Here is a 23226-nt window from a genome sequence, read left to right on the forward strand (position 1 = left end):
AAAGGTAAGTATACAAGCAGATTTAATACTGGAAACAATACAAACAAGAAAATGTTGGAACAAATTCTTTAAGATACAGGCCCACCTCATTTTATTGCACTAGGCTTTATTATGCTTTGCAGATACTGCATTTTTTACAAATTGAAGGTTTGTGGCAACCCTGAACTGAGCAAGTCTATCAGCGCCATTTTTCAAATAGTATTTGCTCACTTCATGTCTTGGTGTCCACTTCTAGCAAAAACTAACACACTCACACACACGATCCAGGATATACTAATTGAAGAAGAGGTGCACTGTTCCTCTTCAGGTAGAAAGTTAACAGACTTTAGGGACAAAGTTTCAATTGTTAGGCTTTCAAATTCACTAATCTTTTCTTCTGCAGTGTTTAATCAGCCATTCATCTAATCCAGTGTGTTTTCATCTCAGACACTATAGTTTTCATTTCTCGATTTAGGTCATTTTTATATACCCTAAATATTATCACAGTAAAACAAATATGCCAGTCCCCTTTTCCATGTAGAATTACTTGGGCTCCTGTTGTTAATAAGTTGTTCAAGAAAATTCTGTCTGTATTTTTTATATTTTAGCTGGTTAAACTGAACAGAACCACAGAATATAGTATTATCTCAGAGGCTTCAGACAAAAAGATAGAACTCTAGCTTAAGCATATAGTTTAACAAAACTTACCCTGAGTTGTGAAATTGCTGCTTTCCCTTCCTCACTTTCTTCATCAAATTCATCATCACTCCACTCCCAGCCACCATCTTCTGTCTTATGAAGACGGCCACTGGAACCTGGTACTCTCCGAACCTGCTCATTAGGAAGAGAGACGTGGACTATGGTAGTGTTTGACACTTACTATATAGAAAAGTCAGCCATATTCTCTCCCTTCTATTACTTCAATGCTGTAAGCAGATAATAATTTTCCCAATAAAGAAGTTTTCCTATATAAACTCACATCCTCCATCCTTCACTTGCTTTCTGTTCATAATCTCCATTATTTGTCTTTACTCACAACCACTGACTCTCCCTGTACTCCTGTACTCTGAGCCTGCACATCATCCAAATCCTTCTTATGTGAAGTCACAGGTCAAATCTGATTAATGGTTTCGTATCTTGAGACACTGAAAAAAGCGGCGGGGGGGGTAGTTTAAGCCCTCAAATAAATAAACCCAAGATAAAGAAGATGCTGCTCTTTTTTTTTTCAATTTTAATGTTTAAAATCACAATTATACCTCCATAGTTTCAAAAGTACTACAGCTATGCAAGTGTTGTTAAGAAAAAGAGCAGTCCCCTAACTTTCATATTCTTCCTCACAGGCAACCACTTTCAATTCATCTTAGCTTATTATTTTGGAATTTATATTTATCTCTCTGAGTAACCTGTTCTTATTATTACCCCTTGATTTTCTAGATTTAGGAATTATCTATTGAACTTCCTGCTATGCAAATGAGAATTTAACCCTATTATCAATCCCCTACTCTTTTTTCAAGATACATTGTAATTTTGCTTAAGTCAATATTCAGTGTTTATATAACATGATTATATAAACTATACAGTTGAACCTTATTCTATCTTACAATTACTTTTCTTTCCTGCATAACTTCTTAATTTCCCCTGGAGTTAATATTTGCTTATTTCTTACTTGTCATATTCATCCCTCAATTCTCTCCCTGCTGTGTAAATCTCCTCTCACCATACTCACATATATTAGGTATTCATCAGTATTATCTTCTTGAGGAAGCCTCTCACCAGAGCCTCCTGATCTGTTCCACCAGACTGACACCAGGTCTGGTACTTTAGATCTCACTCTACCGTCATCCAGAGGACCATGATCACATGACTAGATCACATGACTTCCGTGTTCTTACTTTAAGCACTTCCTCTACTATCAACATGGCATATTTATTAAAGCCAAGCATTTCTGAACATAACTTGATTCTGTTCCCACACTTCACTTATAGTCTGCCTGGTTAAAAAAAAATCTGGGTTAGAAAACTTTTTTTTTTCATAATGTTGAAATAGGGCTGCCTTGTGATGTGGCTTCGAGATGCTGCTGAGGTCATTATGACCCCTGATCCTGTCCGTGCCCTGTCCCCCTTCTCTGGAAAGCTACACATCTTCTTTTCGTCTCCAGTATTATGAGCTACCATGGTAAATGTGCCTTACTGTTGGTCTATTTTTTTTCACTTTGCTGGGTACTTGGGCTTTTTCAATCTGGAAGTTCACAAAATTTTTCTTGAATTATTGTTTCAATAATTTCTTTTCTTCTGTTTTTCTCAGTTCTCCTTTTCTGGAACTCTTTTAACTCAAATATTGAGCCTTCTCAAATAATCTTCTAATGTTCTCATCTTTTCTGTTATCTATCTCCTGGTCTTTTGGCTCTGTTTTCTGGGAAATTCCTCAACTTTACCCTAAAATCTTTGTAAAGAATTTTTTTCATTTCTTCTATAATGTTTTCAATTTCCAAGAGCCATTGGTGGTAGTGCCATTCTCTAAATGCTTCTTTTTTAAAAGTAACAGCTTTACAGAGATATAATTCATATACCATAAAATTGACCCATTTAAGGTATTATAATCCAATGATTTTTAGTATATTCAGAGTTGTGAAACCATCTCCACAATCAAATTTTGATCATTTTCATCACTCCCTCCACCCCCCAAAAAACATCCCATACCCATTAGCAGTCACTGCCCATTTCCCTACAATCTGCTCAAGTCCTAGGCAACCAATAATCTACTTTCTGTCTCTATACATTTGCCTATTCTGGATATTTCACAGAAATGGAATCATAGAATATGTCGTTCAATTAGCATAAGGTTTTAAAGGTACACCCACGTTATGGCATGTATCAGTACTTCATTCCTTATTATTGCTGAATAATATTCCACTGTATAGGTACATGACATTTTATATATCCATTTATAATAGATGGACATTCAGGTTGTTTCCACTTTTTAGTTATGAATAATACTTCTATGAACATTCATGTACATTCTTTTTTAACATTACTCTCTTTTTATTCCAGTCCTTACCCAAGATAAGATTTCCAGAGACAGAGGCAAATTCAAAATACCTTCTATTTTAAGAAAGGATTTCAGAGCATTTTACCAGTAATATCTAGTAATAACCATTTTACTGCTATAGGCTTCATCACTGTGGTATTGTATTATTTGTTTGTAAATCTTTCCCCTACCCAAGGTGTGTCCTTAAGGGCAGGGAAAGTATCTTAATCACTTTTATATTTCGAGTATCTGGCACAGTGCCTGACACATAACAAACACTCAGTACATGGTATAGAAGGGAGGCTGGATCTATAAGGAGTGTGAAAGCATCACTGGGAATGCAACAAGGTAGAGAAAAGAATATAAAGCAGTAACCTTTCAAGGAGCTACCAGTGCAGTTATAAATGCTGCAGTTACTAACGCCTCGATAAACAGCTTGGAGTAGGGAAGGGCATATTTGAAAATCTACAGATGGTCACCAAACTGCCTTCCAAGGAGATCTAGCCTGATCAGTTGCATGGTCTTTGTTATACTGAATAGAGTATGCAACCTGAAAGGTCCCACCAGCCCCCTTTCCACTCTCTCTCAAGGCCTGCCATGCCCAACTCCTCACCCAAACACCTGTTGAGTGAATATTTGAAAAGTCTCCATTTGAAGGTATGCCAAATTATTAGCTTACCTAGGCCACTAATATCTTGGTTTGGTCCTGCCTTAAGGATAAAGGACTTAATGTTTGTTCACTATTTTAAGGCTAGGTTACCCAAATAATATTGAAGGAAAGCCACAATCATCTTTTCTACTTTACTAACATTTCAAAAGAGTTCAAAGTTGACAGCTTTTTGTATTGTAATAGGGCAGGCATGTGGTATATGCTGCTTCCTTCTGTTGCCAATGGAATTCCAACAGAAACCAGAATGTTACTACTGGAAACAGATGAACTTCCTCTCATTGTTCCTGTACTTTTTCATATTAATCATGAAACAATGGGGAAGTGGCTTCTACTTTAATCAGGGGGAAGGACATAAGACTGAATTGTATTTTTTAAACTCTTTTCTTCTTAAAACATGTAGTTCTTCCAGTCAGCCAAAAGAAAGGATACTGTTACTTAATAGAAATTCAGTCAGCCGAAGCAGCTTAGGATATAGATGTTGATGTTAAGCTTGAAGCTGTTTCCAACATTGCTGATGGTTTTTAATGTGGCTATATTTAGCCTCTCCTATCTCCCTCATGTGGCTTCAATGGGATTCACTTGGTACTCTGAACACTTTCTTCCATCAATATGGAGAATCCCCAGAAGTACCCATGGTGGATTTTTCTTCTCAGCCAACTTCCCAGCCGTGGGCGTGTCTCTCCGCCAGCCCTCGGCTGCCAGCGATTGGACCCATGTACATATTTTTATGTGTACATGTTTTCAATGCTCTTGCGTATGACTAGGAGTGGAATTGCTGGGTCATATGGCAACTTTGTTTAGCCTTTTGTGAAACTGCCAGACTGCTTTTTAAAAGTGGCCACACCATTTTCCATTCCCGTCAGTAATGTGTAAGGGCTCCAATTTCTCTACATCTTTAGCAACACTTGTTATTGTTTGTCTTTTTTGATATAGTTATCCTAGTGGGTGTGAAGTGGTGTCTTCATTGTTTTTGTATGGTGTGAAGAAACTTCACAACTTTACAACTTACTCTGGTAGTTGCAAACAGTGATTTAACAGAATTTAGAATTAATTCATTAATTATGTAACATACCTTTTCATTCTAGTTGATAGTGGAGTAATACCAAGGCATACAGTGGACTATTGCTAAAAGAATATATCAAAGAATGCTAAAGAAAAGACTGAAAGAAAATGAGTAATACTCATACTGTTAACACAGTATTAGTTAAACATACTTTCAAAATGCAAAAGTAAATCTATTCTAGGTAATTTCCCAGAAAAACTGAGTTAAATCCCCATTTACCTTTCTAGCTCTTTCAGAAATGGTTGGTGCTCTCTGCAATATTTTTTCTTGAAGAAATTCTTTATTCTGGAGAGGAAAAATAAGTATTTTCTTCTCACAAGAAGTTTTTATTGAACAAAATAACTGACACAGAAATATTCACCACAATTAAAATGGGATATAGTAACTGTTTTATAAAGAAGTTTGAAAAAAGCTTCTGAAGCTCCTTAGTATATTACTACCATGACTTTATAAATTGAGAAAAGACTTTAGTGTACTGTAAAAACCATTATCTATGAAAAGTTTGCTTTAACATATGTCCTTTGGGATCATGGTCCCACATTTCCCAACTACAGTAACATCCTACTTAACCCACATCTTTGGGAAATGAGATGTTTACTAATTCAGTAGTAAACCCTGAAATGAGAGTTCAGTATATTTCACAGAATTTTCCACAGATTTTATTTATAATGGTAAAGTTTAATATTCATTTTTCCTGTTGTAAGTTTTACCTGACACTTAATTTATATGAAAAATACATTTATCTTATATACCAAAGATTGTATAAATAGTACCCTCAGCAATTATTTGATCTACCATCATTCTTCCAAAAATAATTATCTTAATGCAACATCTGAACAGTGAACCTAATTTAGGTAATTGAGGAGGATCATATGAACACATGAAATCAAGTTAGAATGTCCTACCTTTGCTTTTTGGAAAAATTTGTGCCTTAACAGTTCTGCTGCTGTTGGTCTAAAACCAGAAAAGAAAGTTTTTATAAATTCAAGTGGAATGTGGGTTTTCATTTTCAAAAATGATTTCTTGAGCATAAAGATAAAAACTCAGTGTACGCCACTGTCCTTAACCTACTAAAAACCAAAAAGGATAAACTCAGTACAAGACATTGAACAGAATTAAAAAACTCAAATAGAAATGTTCTGACAATAATTATTGTAGGCTCTTTCAAAAATTCATTAGTGAAATGTTTCTTTTAAAAGCATGATTTCTTAGTGGCTTTCAATGTATTTGCTATTTAATATTATTTCCCAAGAAGTTGGCTTTATCTACTTTAACGAGGCAAAAAAATATATTTAAACTCACAAATCAAGCCCTGTGCTTCTTGCCACATGGTTGCCTGCAAGCCTTCAACTTAGGTAACTACATATTTTTAAAAAGTAATTTCACAATTTCCTTTTAAAAAGCTGAAGATTCTAAGAGTAACGTATAGTCCCCCAATTTAATCTAAACTCAGTTTTTTTAAATTAATTTATTTTTATTTATTTATTTATTATTTTTGGCTGTGTTGGGTCTTCGTTGCTGTGCACGGGCTTTCTCTAGTTGTGGAGAGCAGGGGCTACCCTTCGTTGCTGTGCGTGGGCTTTTCACTGTGGTGGCTTCTCTTGTTGCAGAGCACAGGCTCTAGAGCGCGTGGGCTTCAGTAAATGCGGTGCATGGGCTCAGTAGTTGTGGCTTGTGGGCTCTAGAGCACAGGCTCAGTAGTTGTGGCACACGGGGCTCAGTTGCTCCGTGGCATGTGGGATCTTCCTGGACCAGGGCTCGAATCCGTGTCCCCTGCATTGGCAGGTGGATTCTTAACCACTGACCCACCAGGGAAGCCCTAAACTCAGTTTTTAACTCAACTGTGCACAGTCTTACTTCATTGGCATAAAGGCATTGTTGTCCATTTCACAAACTAGTATGACTGAGAATAAATAAAAAATACTACACTTAAGAAATTGGACCTGATTAACGCCACATACCTACCATGTAATCCTGAGCAAATCACTTCTCTAAGGTTCAGTATTACCTGGCCAAGTCCCTAAAAGCAGTGGTTCTTAAACACTGCTGTGCATTACAATACCTGGGAGTTAAAAAAAAATCCTTGGGACTAAAGACATGAGGGTCATATTCTAGCTATGTCAGAGCAACAAGGTAGAAGCAGTCTAGGTTTTGTATTGCCCTCCTGAAACACAGTTGTCATACCACATGGGAACTGTTACACAAGAGAGAAATAAACTCTTATGTTATTAAAAAAAAAAAAAATCCTGATGCCCAGGCTGTTCCCCTTAACACTTAAAGCAGAATCTGTGGGGGCAAACCTGGGTATCAGCAGTTCTTAGAACTCCCCAGGTGATACCAATATGCACTCAAGCTTGAGAACCAGGGCCTCAGAGGATTCTTATAAAGATTAAAAGAGAGAGTCCGTGTGGAAGTGCTATGCAAACTGAAAGTAGACACTACTATTCCTGTTTTTTCATTCAGTCACAATTTCAATATGTTCAACAGTTTGCACAACACTGTTTTTTATGATTCGTTCCTTTCTTCTGGGTTCACTTCCTTCTTTCTAAAGTACACTTCAGAGGAGTTAAGTGATTAAAACATGACTGGAAAACTCACTTTTTGTCTGAAAAATAACTTAATTTCATGCTTACTGTTGAATGATAGTTTGACTAGATGGAGAATTCTGGGTTAACAGTTATTTTTTCTCAGCACTGTTCCAGTATATTCTGGCCTTGACTGTTGTTTTGGGGGAAGTGGCTGTCAATCTGCCTGCTATTCCTCAGTAGGTAATCTGTTTTCTCAGGTCGCATTTAAGAGCTTCTCTTTGCCTCTGTGTCCAGTAGTTTCACGACAATGTGTACAAGTGGGAAAAGAGGGATACCACTTGGAATCTGGGGTGATATTTCCTTAGCCTGAAAATAAAGGTATTTCATCAATTCAGAAAATTCTCAGCTGTTATTTCTTCGAATGTTGCTTCTAGTTCACAGCGTAGTGTTACACTGTGCATTTTGTAATTTTGGATTGTGATCTCTTCAGTGCAAGAATTTCATGGGGGACTTCCCTGGCAGTGCAGTGGTTCAGAATCTGCCTGCCAATGCGGGGGACACAGGTTCCATCCCTGGGTATGGGAAGATCCCACATGCCACGCAGCAACTAAGTCCGTGTGACAGAACTACTGAGCCCGCGTGCCACAACTACAAAGCCCGCGTGCTGCAACTACTGAAGCCCGTGCGTCTAGAGCCTGTGCTCTGCAACAAGAGAAGCCACCGCAATGAGAAGCCCATGTATCACAACAAAGAGTAGTCCCCACTCGCCGCAACTAGAGAAAGCCTGCACACAGCAACAAAGACCCAACACAGACAAAAATAAATAAAATTAAAAAAAAAAAAAAAAAAGAAAAAGAATCTCATGGACCTGGGTTTTGGAAGTATTCTAACAGTGCAGTTTCCAATTGCTTCTGCCAGAAATAAAACTGGCTTAGTAATAACTGTTTTACTTTCTAATCCTGTGGATTCCTGGATAATATGGGTATAAATTCAGACTGTAAACCTGCAGAATGTTCAGGTCAGAGGGCTGGATTATTCAGGAAAGATTTCTGTTGTGTCTCTGTGATGATGGACAGATTTTTTTTTGTTTTTCGGTCTCTCCTTTTACTCAGGATGCAGACTTCTGAATGTCCTAGCTTTAAGCAGAGATCTCAGTTCAAAATCCCCATTGGGTAGGCCCAATATCTCATTTCCAGTCCCCACTTGGAAGTTAAAAATCCAAACCAGTAGGTTATTGGAATGAACAGTGTCCTACTGAGGGGAGCCACAGAATTAGTTTATGACAGTTCTTGGATATATGGCTTCCTTATTAATTCTGGCATCTGAAGACATCCCTTTATTGCAAGTTCATCTCTGTATTTGGTTTTTTAAGTTTGATAGATTTAGCCAGCATTTCTGGGTGTTTGTAACAAGAGAATTCTGTTATTTTAGTCAACTAACTTGGCAGAAGCAAAAGCGTTACCTATGTTTTATACCAATTTATTCAGAAAGAGAAAAAAAGTTCTAAAAACAAAGGTTTGAATTTTACTGCCTGTTTTTTTTTTACCCTTTCCAATATTTCCAACAGTAAATTTTGAAGCCCATTAAATATACTAAAGACATGATCAAGGATGTCAGTTCAAATCTTTTACTTTTGTTGAGCTTTAGAAAAATCAAAATTAAAGACCTCTTAGTGCTAAGAAACTGAGTGGACTATGTATATACTATGTGAAACAGAAAAATAAGATAGAGTGGGAACAAGGCCCAAGGTCAGAAATCAGGAGTTTTGGTTGACCTCAAAGATAAAAGATTGTATTCAATGATCTTCAACATTCTATGCTTCTGTTTAATTCATAAAGATACACACATTAGATGATCATGTTTCTTTACTTACATGCCACCCAATCTTTCTAATGTTAACAATAAGCTCTTTGACTTTCTGATCCACTTAACTAAAATATCTTTCTAGTAAGGAAATAAGTATGACTATTCGACATTAAATATAATATTTGCTATGTATATTTCTCATTATTAAAATTGTAAAGAGCATTAAAATACTGCTTTACTTACAACTCTTAAATGCAAATTGAAAATAAGCCCTCCCACTAACTTGGCATTTCAGTAACATAGAAATTTATAATTATAAGAAATTAACCAGGAAATACCTTAACTATTTAGGGTACTCTGTATACTAAAAAGAAGGGAGAAAGTAATTCACTCATTTCCAATCTAGTATAATGGTCTGTGCATTTTTTCCCTAATGTTTGTATTTAGTTCCTTTTAATTCCCTGTGCATGTATGTATGTATGGCATGTATGTATGTGATTCTTAGCCTTCCCCAATGGTTAATATATTAGATGAAGAGAAGAGTAAGCTTTATCTCATATTTTACCTTTTTTCTGGATCCTTTTGAAGGCACAATGAAATCATTTTTCTAAATGATTTTCCGTACTTTTTCAGCATTTCTTTATCTTGAACACCAGTTTCCAAAGAAGGAGGATCATTCTGCAGTGTCAGCATTAAAACCTGTAAGAATTTTTAATACAATATAAACTTCTGAAGACTCAGTAAATTAAATATTGCGGCCAAGTTTTTTCAATATAGACAACCTCCAAACATACGAGCAGATTTCATTTTCTAAAAGTTCACATCTAGACCACTTGTTTGGAAACTAGAGTTATTTAGGTGTTTTCCACATAAACAGTATCTTATAGATAGCTGGCTTCCCAGGCAATGTGCCTACAAGGGCTCAACTGTATCAACATTGTACTGTATGTCCTTTAGTTGGAATCCTTTCTTCATGTCCTCTGTCCCCATTCTTATACCAGCAAACTATCTTAAAAAAAATTAAAACCATAGCAAAATTAAGAGTGTGATCTTGCTGACTTTACCTATTCATGGCTCTGTTCCAACCTGACCCCTTGTAACCTGACCTTTTCTTCCCAGAACTCCTCAGAAACTCCAATCATAGAAATCACTGATGATGTCCCAGTTAATAAAGCCTCTTTTAGTTTGCATTCTTCCTACCTTCCCTGCAGCAACTGTCCATCCGAAATCTCTTCCTTCTTTGACTGACATGGCAACATACTATCTTGATGCACAGAGATGTAAATAATAAAGGTCACATTTATATGGTGGAATTTGAGATGATTTGTGTTTTTCTATACTGTTTGACTTTTTAATAAAAGTATAAGCCATTTTTCTAAGCACAAAGTCAACACCAAAATTAAAAGGCTATAATCAGAATTATTACTTGCTATTCAGATTCAATTTTTTTTAAAATAAATTTATTTATTTATTTATTTTTGGCTGTGTTGGATCTTCATTGCTGTGCGAGGGCTTTCTCTAGTTGTGACAAGCAGGGGCTACTCTTCTGTTGCGGTGCACAGGCTTCTCATTGCGTGGCTTCTCTTGTTGCGGAGCTCGGGCTCTAGGCGTGCAGGCTTCAGTAGTTGTGGCATGCAGGCTCAGTGGTTGTGGCTCGTGGGCTCTAGAGCGCAGGCTCTAGAGCACAGGCTCATCAGTTGTGGCACATGGACTTAGTTGCTCCGCGGCATGTGGGATCTTCCCAGATGGGGGCTCGAACCCGAGTCCCCTGCATTGGCAGGCAGATTTGTAACCACTGTGCCACCAGGCAAGCCCTCAGATTCAATTTATATTTACTGAAAGGGAACTACTAAGATTGGCAGTGTTTCTCGTTTTGAGCAAATAGGTTAACATGTGTATGTCTGGCTACAACTGCAGGAGTCACTGCCTGCAATGATATAAAGTAAACCTCATCTTCCTCCCCCACCTCCTTTTAAAAATAAGCCATTTCTTGGGCTGAAAAATAGCCTCCCACCTTACAGTTATTAAAAAACCATCCTTTTCAAAACCTTGTGAATATTCACTTACACCTAGGCATCTTGACCTTTAAGAAAAAACCGTGGCCTTAAAATATCACTAACCTTTCACGCATCAAATATATAGGTCAATATACATATGTTTTGAATATGCAGATATAGAGAGGGTTTTCATACTATCCGCTTACTGGTTTTGTCCCTCTCTACATTGTTAGAGCCTCAAAGGGGACAAAATAATATTTTAAAGGTTCTAAAATGCACCAAGAACATAGATATATGAATAATATCACTATGACAAAAATTCACAATGGTGGTCACCATTTTAAACAGTCATAGGGCATTTTGTAAGTGATCAGGCAGAACTATAAACAACAACTACAGTTACAAACAAATAGAATTCATGTGCATATTATAACTAAGGGGTCACACAGATAAAAATGGCTGCCAACAGTACTGGCAGGACCATCTTGAAACACAAAACACTCACTTATTACTAATGTTGGGGCATTAGGATTAACAACTACGTTTCAGGTAACTACTCCTTCAGGATATAAGAGGCCTTTTAATAAAAGCTGCTTAATGTCCTACTACAAAGCAAACTTTTATTCAATAACAGTGAGAATAATATATATGTATGGCACATGAACCCTTTGCATGGATCTTATTTAACATATAAAAAGCACTTAAAACACGTAAAAGCACTTAAAAACAGTGCCTGGCACAGATAAGTGCTCAATCAATGTTAGCGATAATTACTATTAACATGTAACCCTTCCAACAACCTTGTAAAGTAGAAATGATCATCATCCCCACTGAGGCTATTCTACACAAGTGACTGTGGGGAACACACCCTAAAATAAGACACAACAGATCCTAATATCAAACTAGTTACACAGTCAGGAGATGGTAAGTCATCATATAAAAAGCTCAACTACAATGTAAAGTCACCCAATGCTAAATACCAAATATCTAATAGAGATTTTAACTGCTACAGGAGTTAGAAGGAATGCAGGGCAGAATTCTATGGATAAGAATGTCAAGCGAATCAGGCTCCTGGACTTCAGACTATACTACAAAGCTACAGTAATCAAGATAGTATGGTACTGGCACAAAAACAGAAATATAGATCAATGGAACAGGACAGAAAGCCCAGAGATAAACCCACACACATGTGGTCACCTTATTTTTGGCAAAGGAGGCAAGAATATACAATGGAGAAAAGACATCCTCTTCAATAAGTGGTGCTGGGAAAAATGGACAGCTACATGTAAAAGAATGAAATTAGAACACTCCCTAACACCATACACAAAAATAAACTCAAAATGGATTAAAGACCTAAATATAAGGCCAGACACTATAAAACTCTTAGAGGAAAACACAGGCAGAACACTCTATGACATAAATCACAGCAAGATCCTTTTTGACCCACCTCCTAGAGAAATGGAAATAAAAACAAAAACAAACAAATGAGACCTAATGAAACTTCAAAGCTTTTGCACAGCAAAGGAAAGCATAAACAAGACCAAAAGACAACCCTCAGAATGGGAGAAAATATTTGCAAATGAAGCAACTGACAAAGGATTAATCTCCAAAATTTACAAGCAGCTCATGCAGCTCAATATCAAAAAAACAAACAACCCAATCCAAAAATGGGCAGAAGACCTAAACAGACTTTTCTCCAAAGAAGATATACAGATTGCCAACAAACACATGAAAGGATGCTCAACATCACTAATCATTAGAGAAAAGCAAATCAAAACTACAATGAGGTATCACCTCACACCAGTCAGAATGGCCATCATCAAAAAATCTACAAACAATAAATGCTGGAGAGGGTGTGGAGAAAAGGGAACCCTCTTGGGGCTTCCCTGGTGGCGCAGTGGTTGAGAATCTGCCTGCCAATGCAGGGCACACGGGTTCGAGCCCTGGTCTGGGAGGATCCCACATGCCACGGAGCGACTGGGCCTGTGAGCCACAACTGCTGAGCCTGCACGTCTGGAGCCTGTGCTCCACAAAAGGAGAGGCTGCGACAGTGAGAAGCCCGCGCACCACGATGAAGAGTGGTCCCCACTCGCCGCAACTAGAGAAAGCCCTCACACAGAAACGAAGACCCAACATGGCAAAAACAAACAAGTAAATAAATAAATAAAAATTAAAAAGAAAAGGGAACTCTCTTGTACTGCTGGTGGGAATGTAAATTGATACAGCCACTACGGAGAACAGTATGGAGGTTCATTAAAAAACTAAAAATAGAACTACCATATGACCCAGCAATCCCACTACTGGGCATATACCCTGAGCAAAGCAAAATTCAAAAAGAGTCATGCACCACAATGTTCATTGCAGCTCTATTTACAATAGCCAGGACATGGAAGCAACCTGTCCATGGTTGCTTCTGTCCATCGACAGATGAATGGATAAAGAAAATGTGGCATATATATACAATGGAATATTACTCAGTCATAAAAAGAAACAAAATTGAGTTATTTGTAGTGAGGTGGATGGACCCAGAGTCTGTCACATGGAGTGAAGTAAGTCAGAAAGAGAAAAACAAATACCGTATGCTAACACATATATATGGAATCTTAAAAAAAAAAAAAAAAAAGGTTCTGAAGAACCCAAGGGCAGGACAGGAATAAAGACTCAGACGTAGAGAATGGATTTGAGGACACGGGGTTGGGGGAAGGGTAAGCTGGGATGAAGTGAGAGAGTGGCACGGACACATATACACTACCGAATGTAAAATAGCTAGCTAGTGGGAAGCAGCCACATAGCACAGGGAGATCGGCTCAGTGCTTTGTGACCACCTAGAGGGGTGGTATAGGGAGGGTGGGAGGGAGATGCAAGAGGGAGGAGATATGGGGATATATGTATATACATAGCTGATTCACTTTGTTATAAAGCAGAAAATAACACACCATTGTAAAGCAATTATACTCCAATAAAGATGTTAAATAAATAAATAAATAAAGTGAAGGAGAACAACAACAACAAAAAAAGAATGTCAAATAAAGTAAGGCTCTGAAAAAGAATTGAGGCATGAGCTGGGGTAGTATTTTGAATATGAGCTTCACCTTCATTGGCGGATACTTATGATAAGGAGCTGCCCCTGTGGCCAGTTCAATTGCTGTGATCCCAAAACTCCAGATGTCAGCTTTGAAATCATAACCCCGGACCTGTACAGAACAGAGAGATGTACAAGATTATTTTTACCACCCTAAAAGCACTTTTAAAAGATAGCTTCTAATATGTATCCAGAACCATAAACTTTAAACCAATAAAATATAATCTAAATTTGGCAAAAGCCAAATATACTTGGTAAGAGGAAAAAAGAAAGAAAACTGAATGAATGTTTACCAACAATGGGGAAACAGTTAAGTATGGTATATTCACTTAAAAAAATATTATACACTCAACTAAAAGCAATATTAATGAATTCTATATGAAAATATGGAAAACCACTTTATGATGTGATATGATAAAGCACTTATGAAGAAAAACGATTACAAAATTTTTCATAAGTTTTGATACTATTACAAACAGACATATAGCCTATTAAAGAAAAAAACGAGAAAGAACTAGAACAAAAAAAAATGTTAGGCAGTCTTAAGCATAGTTTTCCAAATTTCCTATGTTATGGTATTGTTTTTTTCTTTTTTTCTTTTTTTAAATTAATTTTTATTGGCGTATAGTTGCTTCACAATGTTGTGTTAGTTTCTGCTGTACAGCAAAGTGAATCAGCCACACGTATACATATATCCCCTCTTTTTTGGATTTCCTTCCCACTTAGGTCACCAGAGAGCACTGAGTAGGGTTCCTTGTGCTACACAGTAGGTTCTCATTAGTTATCTATTTTATACACAGTATCAGTAGTGTATATATGTCAATCCCAATCTTCCAGTTCATCCCATCCCCCCTTCCCCCTTGGTGTCCACATGCCTATTCTCCACATCTGTGTCTCTATCTCTGCTTTGCAAATAAGATCATCTACACCATTTTTCTAGATTCCACGTATATGCGTTAATGTTTTTCTTTTTCTGACTCACCCCACTCTGTATGACAGTCTCCAGGTCCATCCACATCTCTACAAATGACCCAATTTTGTTCCTTTTTATGGCTGCGTAACACTCCATTACATATATGTCCCACACCCTCCCCATTAATTCCTCTGTGTTATGGTATTGTTTTATTACCTTAATTTTTAGAATGAAAAAGTTACCAAGGGTGAGAATATTTTTCAAGTTGTTGGTGTGAATATGTTGCCAAATTTCTCTCCTTTATACTGTCACCAGCATATTATATAATTAAATATTTTAATTTTCTATCCTAAGCAATACAGGAGGAGAAAACACAGGTTTGGGGAGTGTGTGGTTTGAGACCTAAAATTAAAGCTCCATATTATGTGCTGCTTCAACATTGGGTAAACAGGAGGACCTCTACTGACCTAAGCGAAAGTTCCCTTCCCCAGTCTCCTCCCAAGGAGAAGGTGCCCTAGGCCCAACAACCCTGCATATCAAATGGATCAGGTACAGTTCCTGTTTATTCCTGAGTAGCAGGTTTCCCTGCAAGCCCTCAGAATTGTTCAAACAAGCCAATCACACCTTCACAAGGAAACCAAAGGGCATGTCACTCTCTTGATACTACAAAGCCTGTCTCCTATAGCAACTGTTTGTTCACTCCCTTCCTAAGTGCAACCCCGTGGGACATGCAGTGTCCTCTGCCTCCAGATATGTGTACATACAAATAATAAACTGCTGTCAATCTCATTAGGCCCAGTGTCAGGTGCTGTGCTTTCAGCCATCCCCATAAGCCTAGCATGGGAAGCCTTCCCTCACCAACAGGGTCAATATAGGCCTGTACTGACTGTATTTTATTGTAACAGAGTAAAAAGTAGATTCAGTTCTACATACTGAGTTTGACATAAGACATTTATGTAAAACATCTATAGGGAATTGGAAATATCTATTCAGAGGCTTAAAAAACAAGACTCGACTGGATATAATTTAGAAATAATTAACAGGTGGGAAGTGGAGATGAAAATAGTATGTGTCGTCAGAGAATAGAAAAGTCAGAAACAAGGTGCTGGGAAGCAGTGTCATTTAGCAGTAGAAGGAAAGCCAGAAGAGAAGCCAGAGAAATGGCCCGACAAGTAGGTGAAGAATGAGGAAGCTAAGGATGTGAGTAAAGGGGGAAAGGGTCAACAGTTTCAAATGCCACAAAGGGAGCAAAACAAGGAGCAAAAAATGAGCACTGGATTGGAGAATTAGCAGTTTCCATTAGGTGATGGGATGAGCGACATCAGACTGCAGTTTGTTTGAAACAACTGGGAAAGAGGGACTTGGAGAAAACTAGTCCTTCAAGAGCCATAGCAATGAAACTACATGTAAAAAAAGTCAGGTCATTTAATTTGTACTAACGATATTAGCATTAAATCAATCTTGATTATATTATTCCTTAGGTTGCCTTTTGTATAAAACTTGAGATTCATATGTCCTTTGTTAAGATTCTAGAGTTTTGGTTTTTGTTTTTTTTAAGCACGGACCAGTCTTAAACAAGGAACAGAGTCGTATTTCCCAAAGCTAACCTAGTAGAACAAACAAAAGCAAACACTGCTCAATTTTTTCAATTTTGTAACAAAACCCCAAATCGTTTTAAAAAGACAAAAGACACAGTACCTGTTCCATAACTTCAGGCGCCATCCAGCAAGGGGTTCCAACAAAGGTTTTTCTAACTTTATTTCGGGTAATGTCACCACCAGTTGCTAAAAAAGCACTAACTCCAAAGTCTAAAATAGAATACAACAGCAAGGCATCAAAAGTACAGTAACTAACATAAATAGATAGGAAAGAAATATAGTTATGGTCCTATATACACAGCATGACCTTTTCTCTTCTTTCTGCTAAACTTCTTGACTAAATTAAGACATAGCTTAACAGATTCCTCACTCCATTCCTCTCCACCTCCACAATCATCATCTCCTCAGATTTTCCTCCTTGCTCCGATCCATTCTTTTCATCTTCCCAAACTGAAATACTATATCCATTAAACACTAACTCCAGTTGCATCTTCTCCCCAGCCCCTGGCAACCACCATTCTACTTTCTGTCTCTATGATTTTGACTGCTCTTAAGTATTTCATGTAAGTGGAATCATAGAGTATATCTTTTTATAACTGACTTATTTCACTTAGCGTAAGATCTTCAAGGTTCATCCATGTTGTAGCATATGTCAGAATTTCCTTCCTTTAGAGGTTGAATAATATTTCATTGTATGTATATACTACATTTTGTGTATTCATTCATCCACTGATGGACACTTTAGTTGCTTCCAAGTTTTAGCCATTGTAAATAACGCTATGAAAATAGGTACACAAATACCTGTTTCAGTCCCTGCTTTCAGTTCTTTGGTGTATAATTCCATTCAGAAGTGGAATTGCTGGATCATACAGTATTTTTATTTTTAATTGATTTAAGGAACTGCCATACTCTTTCCCACAACAGCTGTACCATTTTACATTCCTACCAATAGTGAACAAGGATTCAGATTTCTCCACATCCTTGTTATTTTCTATTTTTTGATAACAGCCATCCTAATGGGTTAGTATCTCCTTTTAGTTTTGACTTGCATTCTTCCCTGATGATTAGTGATACTGAGCATCTTTTCATGTGCTTTCTGGACATCGGAATATCTTCTTTGGAGAAATGTCTATTAAATTTTAAAATTGATTTTTTGTTGTTGTTAAGTTTTAGGAGTTCTCTATATATTCTGGATATTATAAATCTCTTACCAGATACATGACTTGCAAATCTTTTCTCCCATTCTGTGGGTTGCCTTCTTACTCTGTGGATAGTGTCTTTTAATGCACAAATTTTTTTAATTTTCATGAAATCCAACTTGTCTATTTTTATTCTTTTGTTGCCTGTGCCTTTGGTGTCATATCTAAGAAATCACTGCTAAATTCAATGTCATGAAACTTTTGCCCTATGTTTTCTTCTAAGAGTTTTATTGTTTTAGGTCTTATATTTAGGTCCATTTTGATCCATTTTGAGTTAATTTTTGAATATGGTGTTAGCTAAGGGTCCAATTTCATTCTTTTGCATTGGGATATTCAGTTTTCCCAGCACCATTTGTTGAAAAGACTGTCCTTTCCCCATTGAATAGCCTTGACACCCTTGTCAAAAATCATTTGACCATATGGTACGAGGGTTTATTTCTGAGCTTTTTATTCTATTCCACTGGTCTCTATACCTATCTTTATGCCAATAACATACTGTTTATATTACTGTTGTTTTGTAGTAAGCTTTGAAAACAGGAAGTGTGAGTCCTCCTGCTTTGTTCATTTTTTTTGAAGATTGTTTTGGCTATTTGAGGTTCCTTGAGATTCCAAAAAAAATGTCATTGGGGTTTTGATAGGGATTGCACTGAATCTATAAATTACTTTGGGGAGTATTGACTTTTTAACAATAGTAAGTCTTCCAATCCATGAACGGGGGGGTGTGGTTCCATTTATTTACATCCTCTTTAATTTCTTTCAGCAATGTTTTATAGTTTTCATTGTACAAGTATTCTACCTCTTTGATTAAGTTAACTGCTAAGTATTTTATTCTTTTTGATGCTACTTGTAAATGGAATCGTTTTGTAATTTCTTTTTCAAATTGTTCATTGTTAGTGTAGAAAATGCAACTGATTTTTGTTCAAGATTACCATTTTATTTTTATGTATTTTAAAATATTTATTTATTTATTTTGGCTGCGCCAGGTCTTAGTTGCAGCATGTGGGATCTTCATTGCAGCATGCAGGATCTTTAATTGTGGCATGATGGCTTCTAAGTTGCAGTATGCAGACTCAGCTGCAGCATGTGGACTTCTTAGTTGCAGCATGAGAACTCTTAGTTGCAGCATGCGTGCGGGATCCAGTTCCCTGACCAGGGATTGAATCCAGGCCCCCGGCATTAGGAACGTGCAGTCTCACCCACTGGACCACCAGGGAAGTCCGCAACTGATTTATGTCTGTTGACTTTGCATCCTACTTTACAAAATTCATTTATTAGTTCAAATAGTTTTGTTTAAAAATATTTATTTATTTAATCTTTTGGCTGCGTTGGGTCTTAGTTGCGGCACGTGGGATCTTTCGTTGCGGCATGTGGGATCTTCGTTGTGGCGCACGGGCTTCTCTCTAGTTGTGGCGTGCGCGCTCAGTAGTTGTGGCACGTGGGCTCTCTAGTTATGGCGTGCAGGCTCCAGAGCACATGGGCTCTGTAGTTGTGGTGTGCAGGCTTAGTGGCCCCATGGCATGTGGGATTTTAGTTCCCCGACTAGGGATCAAACCCATGTCCTCTGCACTGGAAAGAGGATTCTTAGCCACTAGACCACGAGGGAAGTCTCTCAAGTAGTTTTTAATGTAATGTTTAGGTTTTTCTACATATAAGATCATACAATCTGCAAACAAACGTAAGTTTACTTCTTTCTTTCTAGTTTGAATGTCTTTTATTTTTTTTCTTGCCTAATTGTTCAATCTAGAACTTCCAGTACCGTGTTGAATAGAAGTGGCAAAAGCAGACATCCTTCCTGTGTTCCTGAACTCAGAGGAAAACCTTTCATCACTGAGTATGATGTTCATTGTAGGTTTTTCATATATGGCTTTTAGTACGTTGAGGAAGTTTCCTTCTGTTCCTACTTTGTTGCATGTTTCTATCATGAAAGGGTGTTAAATTTTCTCAAATGCTTGTCCTGCACTGAGATGATGAGGTGAGGTTTTTTTCCTCTTTCTTCTGTTAACGTCATGTATAACAATGATTTTCATATGTTGAATCATCCTTGCATTCGAAAGAAATCCTACTTGGCCATGGTATATGATCCATTTAATATACTACTGAATTTGATTTGCTAGTTATTTTGCTGAAAATATCTACATAAGTTCATAATGGATACTAGTCTGTAGTATTCTTTTCTTGTGTCTTTGTCTGACTTTTGGTCTTGTTGAGGCATGTGAGCTCAGTAGTTGTGGCATGCTGGCTCAGCTGCCCTGAGGCATGTGGGATCTTAGTCCCCTTACCAGGGATCGGACCCACATTCCCTGAATTGTTAGGCGGATTCTTTAGCACTGAACCACCAGGGAAGCCCCTAGTTCTTCTTTAAATATTTGATAGAATTCACCAGTGAAACCATCGAGTCCAGGGCTTTTCTCTGTCAGAAAATTTTTGATTACTGATTCAATCTCTGTGCTAGTTATAGGTCATTTCAGATTTTCTACTTCTTCATGATTTCATCTTGTTAGGTTTTGTGTTTCAAGGGATTTGTCCATCTAGGTTATCCAATTTGTTGGAGTACAATTGTTCATAATACCATCTTAAAATCCTTTTTATTTGGGTGGAATTGGTAGTTATGTCCCCATTTTTGTTTCTGATTTTATTTTTTATTTTTTATTTTTTTATTTTTTTTTTTGCGTTACGTGGGCCTCTCACTGTTGTGGCCTCTCCCGTTGCGGAGCACAGGCTCCGGACACGCAGGCTCAGCGGCCATGGCTCACAGGCCTAGCCGCTCCGCGGCATGTGGGATCTTCCCGGACCGGGGCATGAACCCGTGTCCCCTGCATCGGCAGGCGGACTCTCAACCACTGCGCCACCAGGGAAGCCCTTTATTTTTTATTTTTCTCTTTTTTTTTTTTTTTTTTGCGGTATGCGGGCCTCTCACCGTTGTGGCCTCTCCCGTTGCGGAGCACAGGCTCCGGACGCGCAGGCCCAGCGGCCATGGCTCACGGGCCCAGCCGCTCCGCGGCATATGGGATCCTCCCAGACCGGGGCACGAACCCGTATCCCCTGCATCGGCAGGCGGACTCTCAACCACTGCGCCACCAGGGAAGCCCTTTATTTTTTATTTTTAAAAAATATTTATTTTATTTTTGGCTGCATCGGGTTTCAGCTGCAGCACGTGGGATCTTCGTTGGAATCTTTGTTGCGGCATATGGGATCCTCTGCCAGGGCACGCGGGCTCCTCGCTGTGGCGCGAGGGCTCAGTAGTTGTAGCATGCAGCCTCTCTAGTTGTGGCCCACATGCTCAGTAGTTGCAGCGCGTGGGTCCAGTTGCCCCATGGAATGTGGCATCCCAGTTCCCTGACCAGGGATCGAACCCACGTCCCCTGCACTGGGAGATTCTTAACCACTGGACCACCAGGGAAGTCCCTGTTTCTGATTTTAGTCATTTGAGTCTTCTTTCTTTTTTTCTTAGTCTACCTAAAGGTTTGTCAATTTCGGCGATCTTCTGGTTTCACTGATTCCCTCTATTGCTTTTCTATTCTCTGTTTTCTTTTCTCAACTCTAAATTTTATTATTTCCTTCCTTCTGCTAGCTTTGGGTTCAGTTTCTTCTTTTTCTAGTTCCTTAAGCTGTAAAGTTAGGTTGTTGATGTGCTATCTTTCTTGTTAAAGAAAGCATCTAAAGCTATAAATCTGCCCCTTAGCGATGCTTTCACTGTGTCCCCTGAGTTTTGGTATGGCTCTGATTTTGTTTCATCTCTAAGTATTTTCTAGTTTCCCTTGTGATGTCTTCCTTCATCCACTGGTTGTGAAAATGTGTGTTTAGTTTCCATAAATTTGTGAATTTTCCCATCCTCTGTTGTTGGTTTCTAGCTTTACCCCACTGTGGTCAGATGATATCACTTAATCTGTAGCCTAACATATGGTCTATCCTGGAAAATGTCCCTTGGGCACTTGAGAAGAATGTGTATGCTGTTCCTGTTGGGTAGAGTGTTCCGTATATGTCTGTTAGATCTACAAGGTCAATGTATTGTTTAAGTCCTCTATTTCCTTATCTTCTGTCTGTTCTACCCATTATTAAGAGTGGAGTACTGAAGTCCCCAACTATTATTATAGAGCTCTCTACTGTTTCCTTCAGTATTGTAGAGGTATCTACAGTACCCTTCACTTCTGTCATTTTTTGCTTCATATATTTTGCTGTTATGTTAATAGGTGCATGGATATTTATAAGTGTTGTATCTACTTGTTGTATTTAACCTTTTATTAATATGTAATATACTTCCTTAAATCAGACAGAAAAAGAGAAATATTGTATGATATCCCTTATATGCGGAATCTAAAAAGAAATGACACAAATGAACTTACTTACAAAACAGAAACAGACTCACAGACTTAGAGAATGAACTTATGGTTACCGGGGGGAAAGGGATAGTTAGGGAGTTTGGGATGGACATGTACACACTGCTATATTTAAAATGGATAACCAGGGGCTTCCCTGGTGGTGCAGTGGTTGGGAGTCCGCCTGCCGATGCAGGGGACACGGGTTCGTGCCCCGGTCCGGGAAGATCCCACATGCCGCGGAGCGGCTGGGCCCGTGAGCCATGGCCGCTGGGCCTGCGCGTCCAGAGCCTGTGCTCTGCGGCAGGAGAGGCCACAGAAGTGAGAGGCCCACGTACCGCAAAAAAATAAATAAATAAAACAAAATAAAATGGATAACCAACAAGGACCTACTGTATAGCACAGGGAACTCTGCTCAATGTTATGTGGCAGCCTGGATGGAAGGGGAACTTAGGGCAGACTGGATACATGTACATGTATGGCTGAGTCACTTTGCTGTGTACCTGAAACTATCACAATGTTGTTAACTGGCTATACTCCAATATAAAATAAAAAGTTAAAAAAATATATGTAATGTACTTGTCTCTTGTAACCTTTTTTTTTTTTTAATTGGAGGATAGTTGCTTTACACTGCTGTGTCAGTTTCTGCTGTACAGCAAAGTGAATCAGCCATACATATACACATATCCCCTCTTTTTTAGATTTCCTTTCCATTTAGGTCACCACAGAGCACCAAGTAGAGTTCCCTGTGCTATACAGTAGGTTCTCATTAGTTATCTATTTTACACATACTAGTGTATATATGTCAATCCCAATCTTCCAATTCATCCCCCCCCCCCATATCCGGGTAACCTTTTTTGATTTAAAGTCTATTTTGTCTGATATTAGAGTAGCCACCTCTGCTCTCTGTTAGTTAGTTACTATTTGCATAGAATATATTTTTCCATCCTTTCACTTTCAATCTATTTGTGTCTTTGGATCTAAAGTGACTTGCTTATAGATAGCGTATAATTGGATCATGTTTTTATCCATCCTGTCAATCTCTGTC

General features: G+C 38.0%; 1 protein-coding gene across 1 annotated transcript in view; it reads right to left on the reverse strand.

Moving 5' to 3' along the window:
* Nucleotides 1-23226, reverse strand: part of OXSR1 (oxidative stress responsive kinase 1) — a 110504-nt gene that overhangs the window by 18576 nt on the left and 68702 nt on the right. Inside the window, exons 6-11 of the mRNA XM_081245632.1 lie at nt 16764-16873; nt 14163-14264; nt 9639-9772; nt 5645-5693; nt 4959-5024; nt 688-810 (exon numbers count right to left, since the gene is read on the reverse strand). Coding sequence (XP_081101758.1) covers nt 688-810; nt 4959-5024; nt 5645-5693; nt 9639-9772; nt 14163-14264; nt 16764-16873 — 584 coding nt within the window. The remainder of the gene's footprint in view (nt 1-687; nt 811-4958; nt 5025-5644; nt 5694-9638; nt 9773-14162; nt 14265-16763; nt 16874-23226) is intronic.

Source organism: Mesoplodon bidens (genome assembly GCF_964165515.1).
Source record: "Mesoplodon bidens genome assembly, chromosome: 10".
NCBI lineage: Eukaryota > Metazoa > Chordata > Mammalia > Artiodactyla > Ziphiidae > Mesoplodon > Mesoplodon bidens.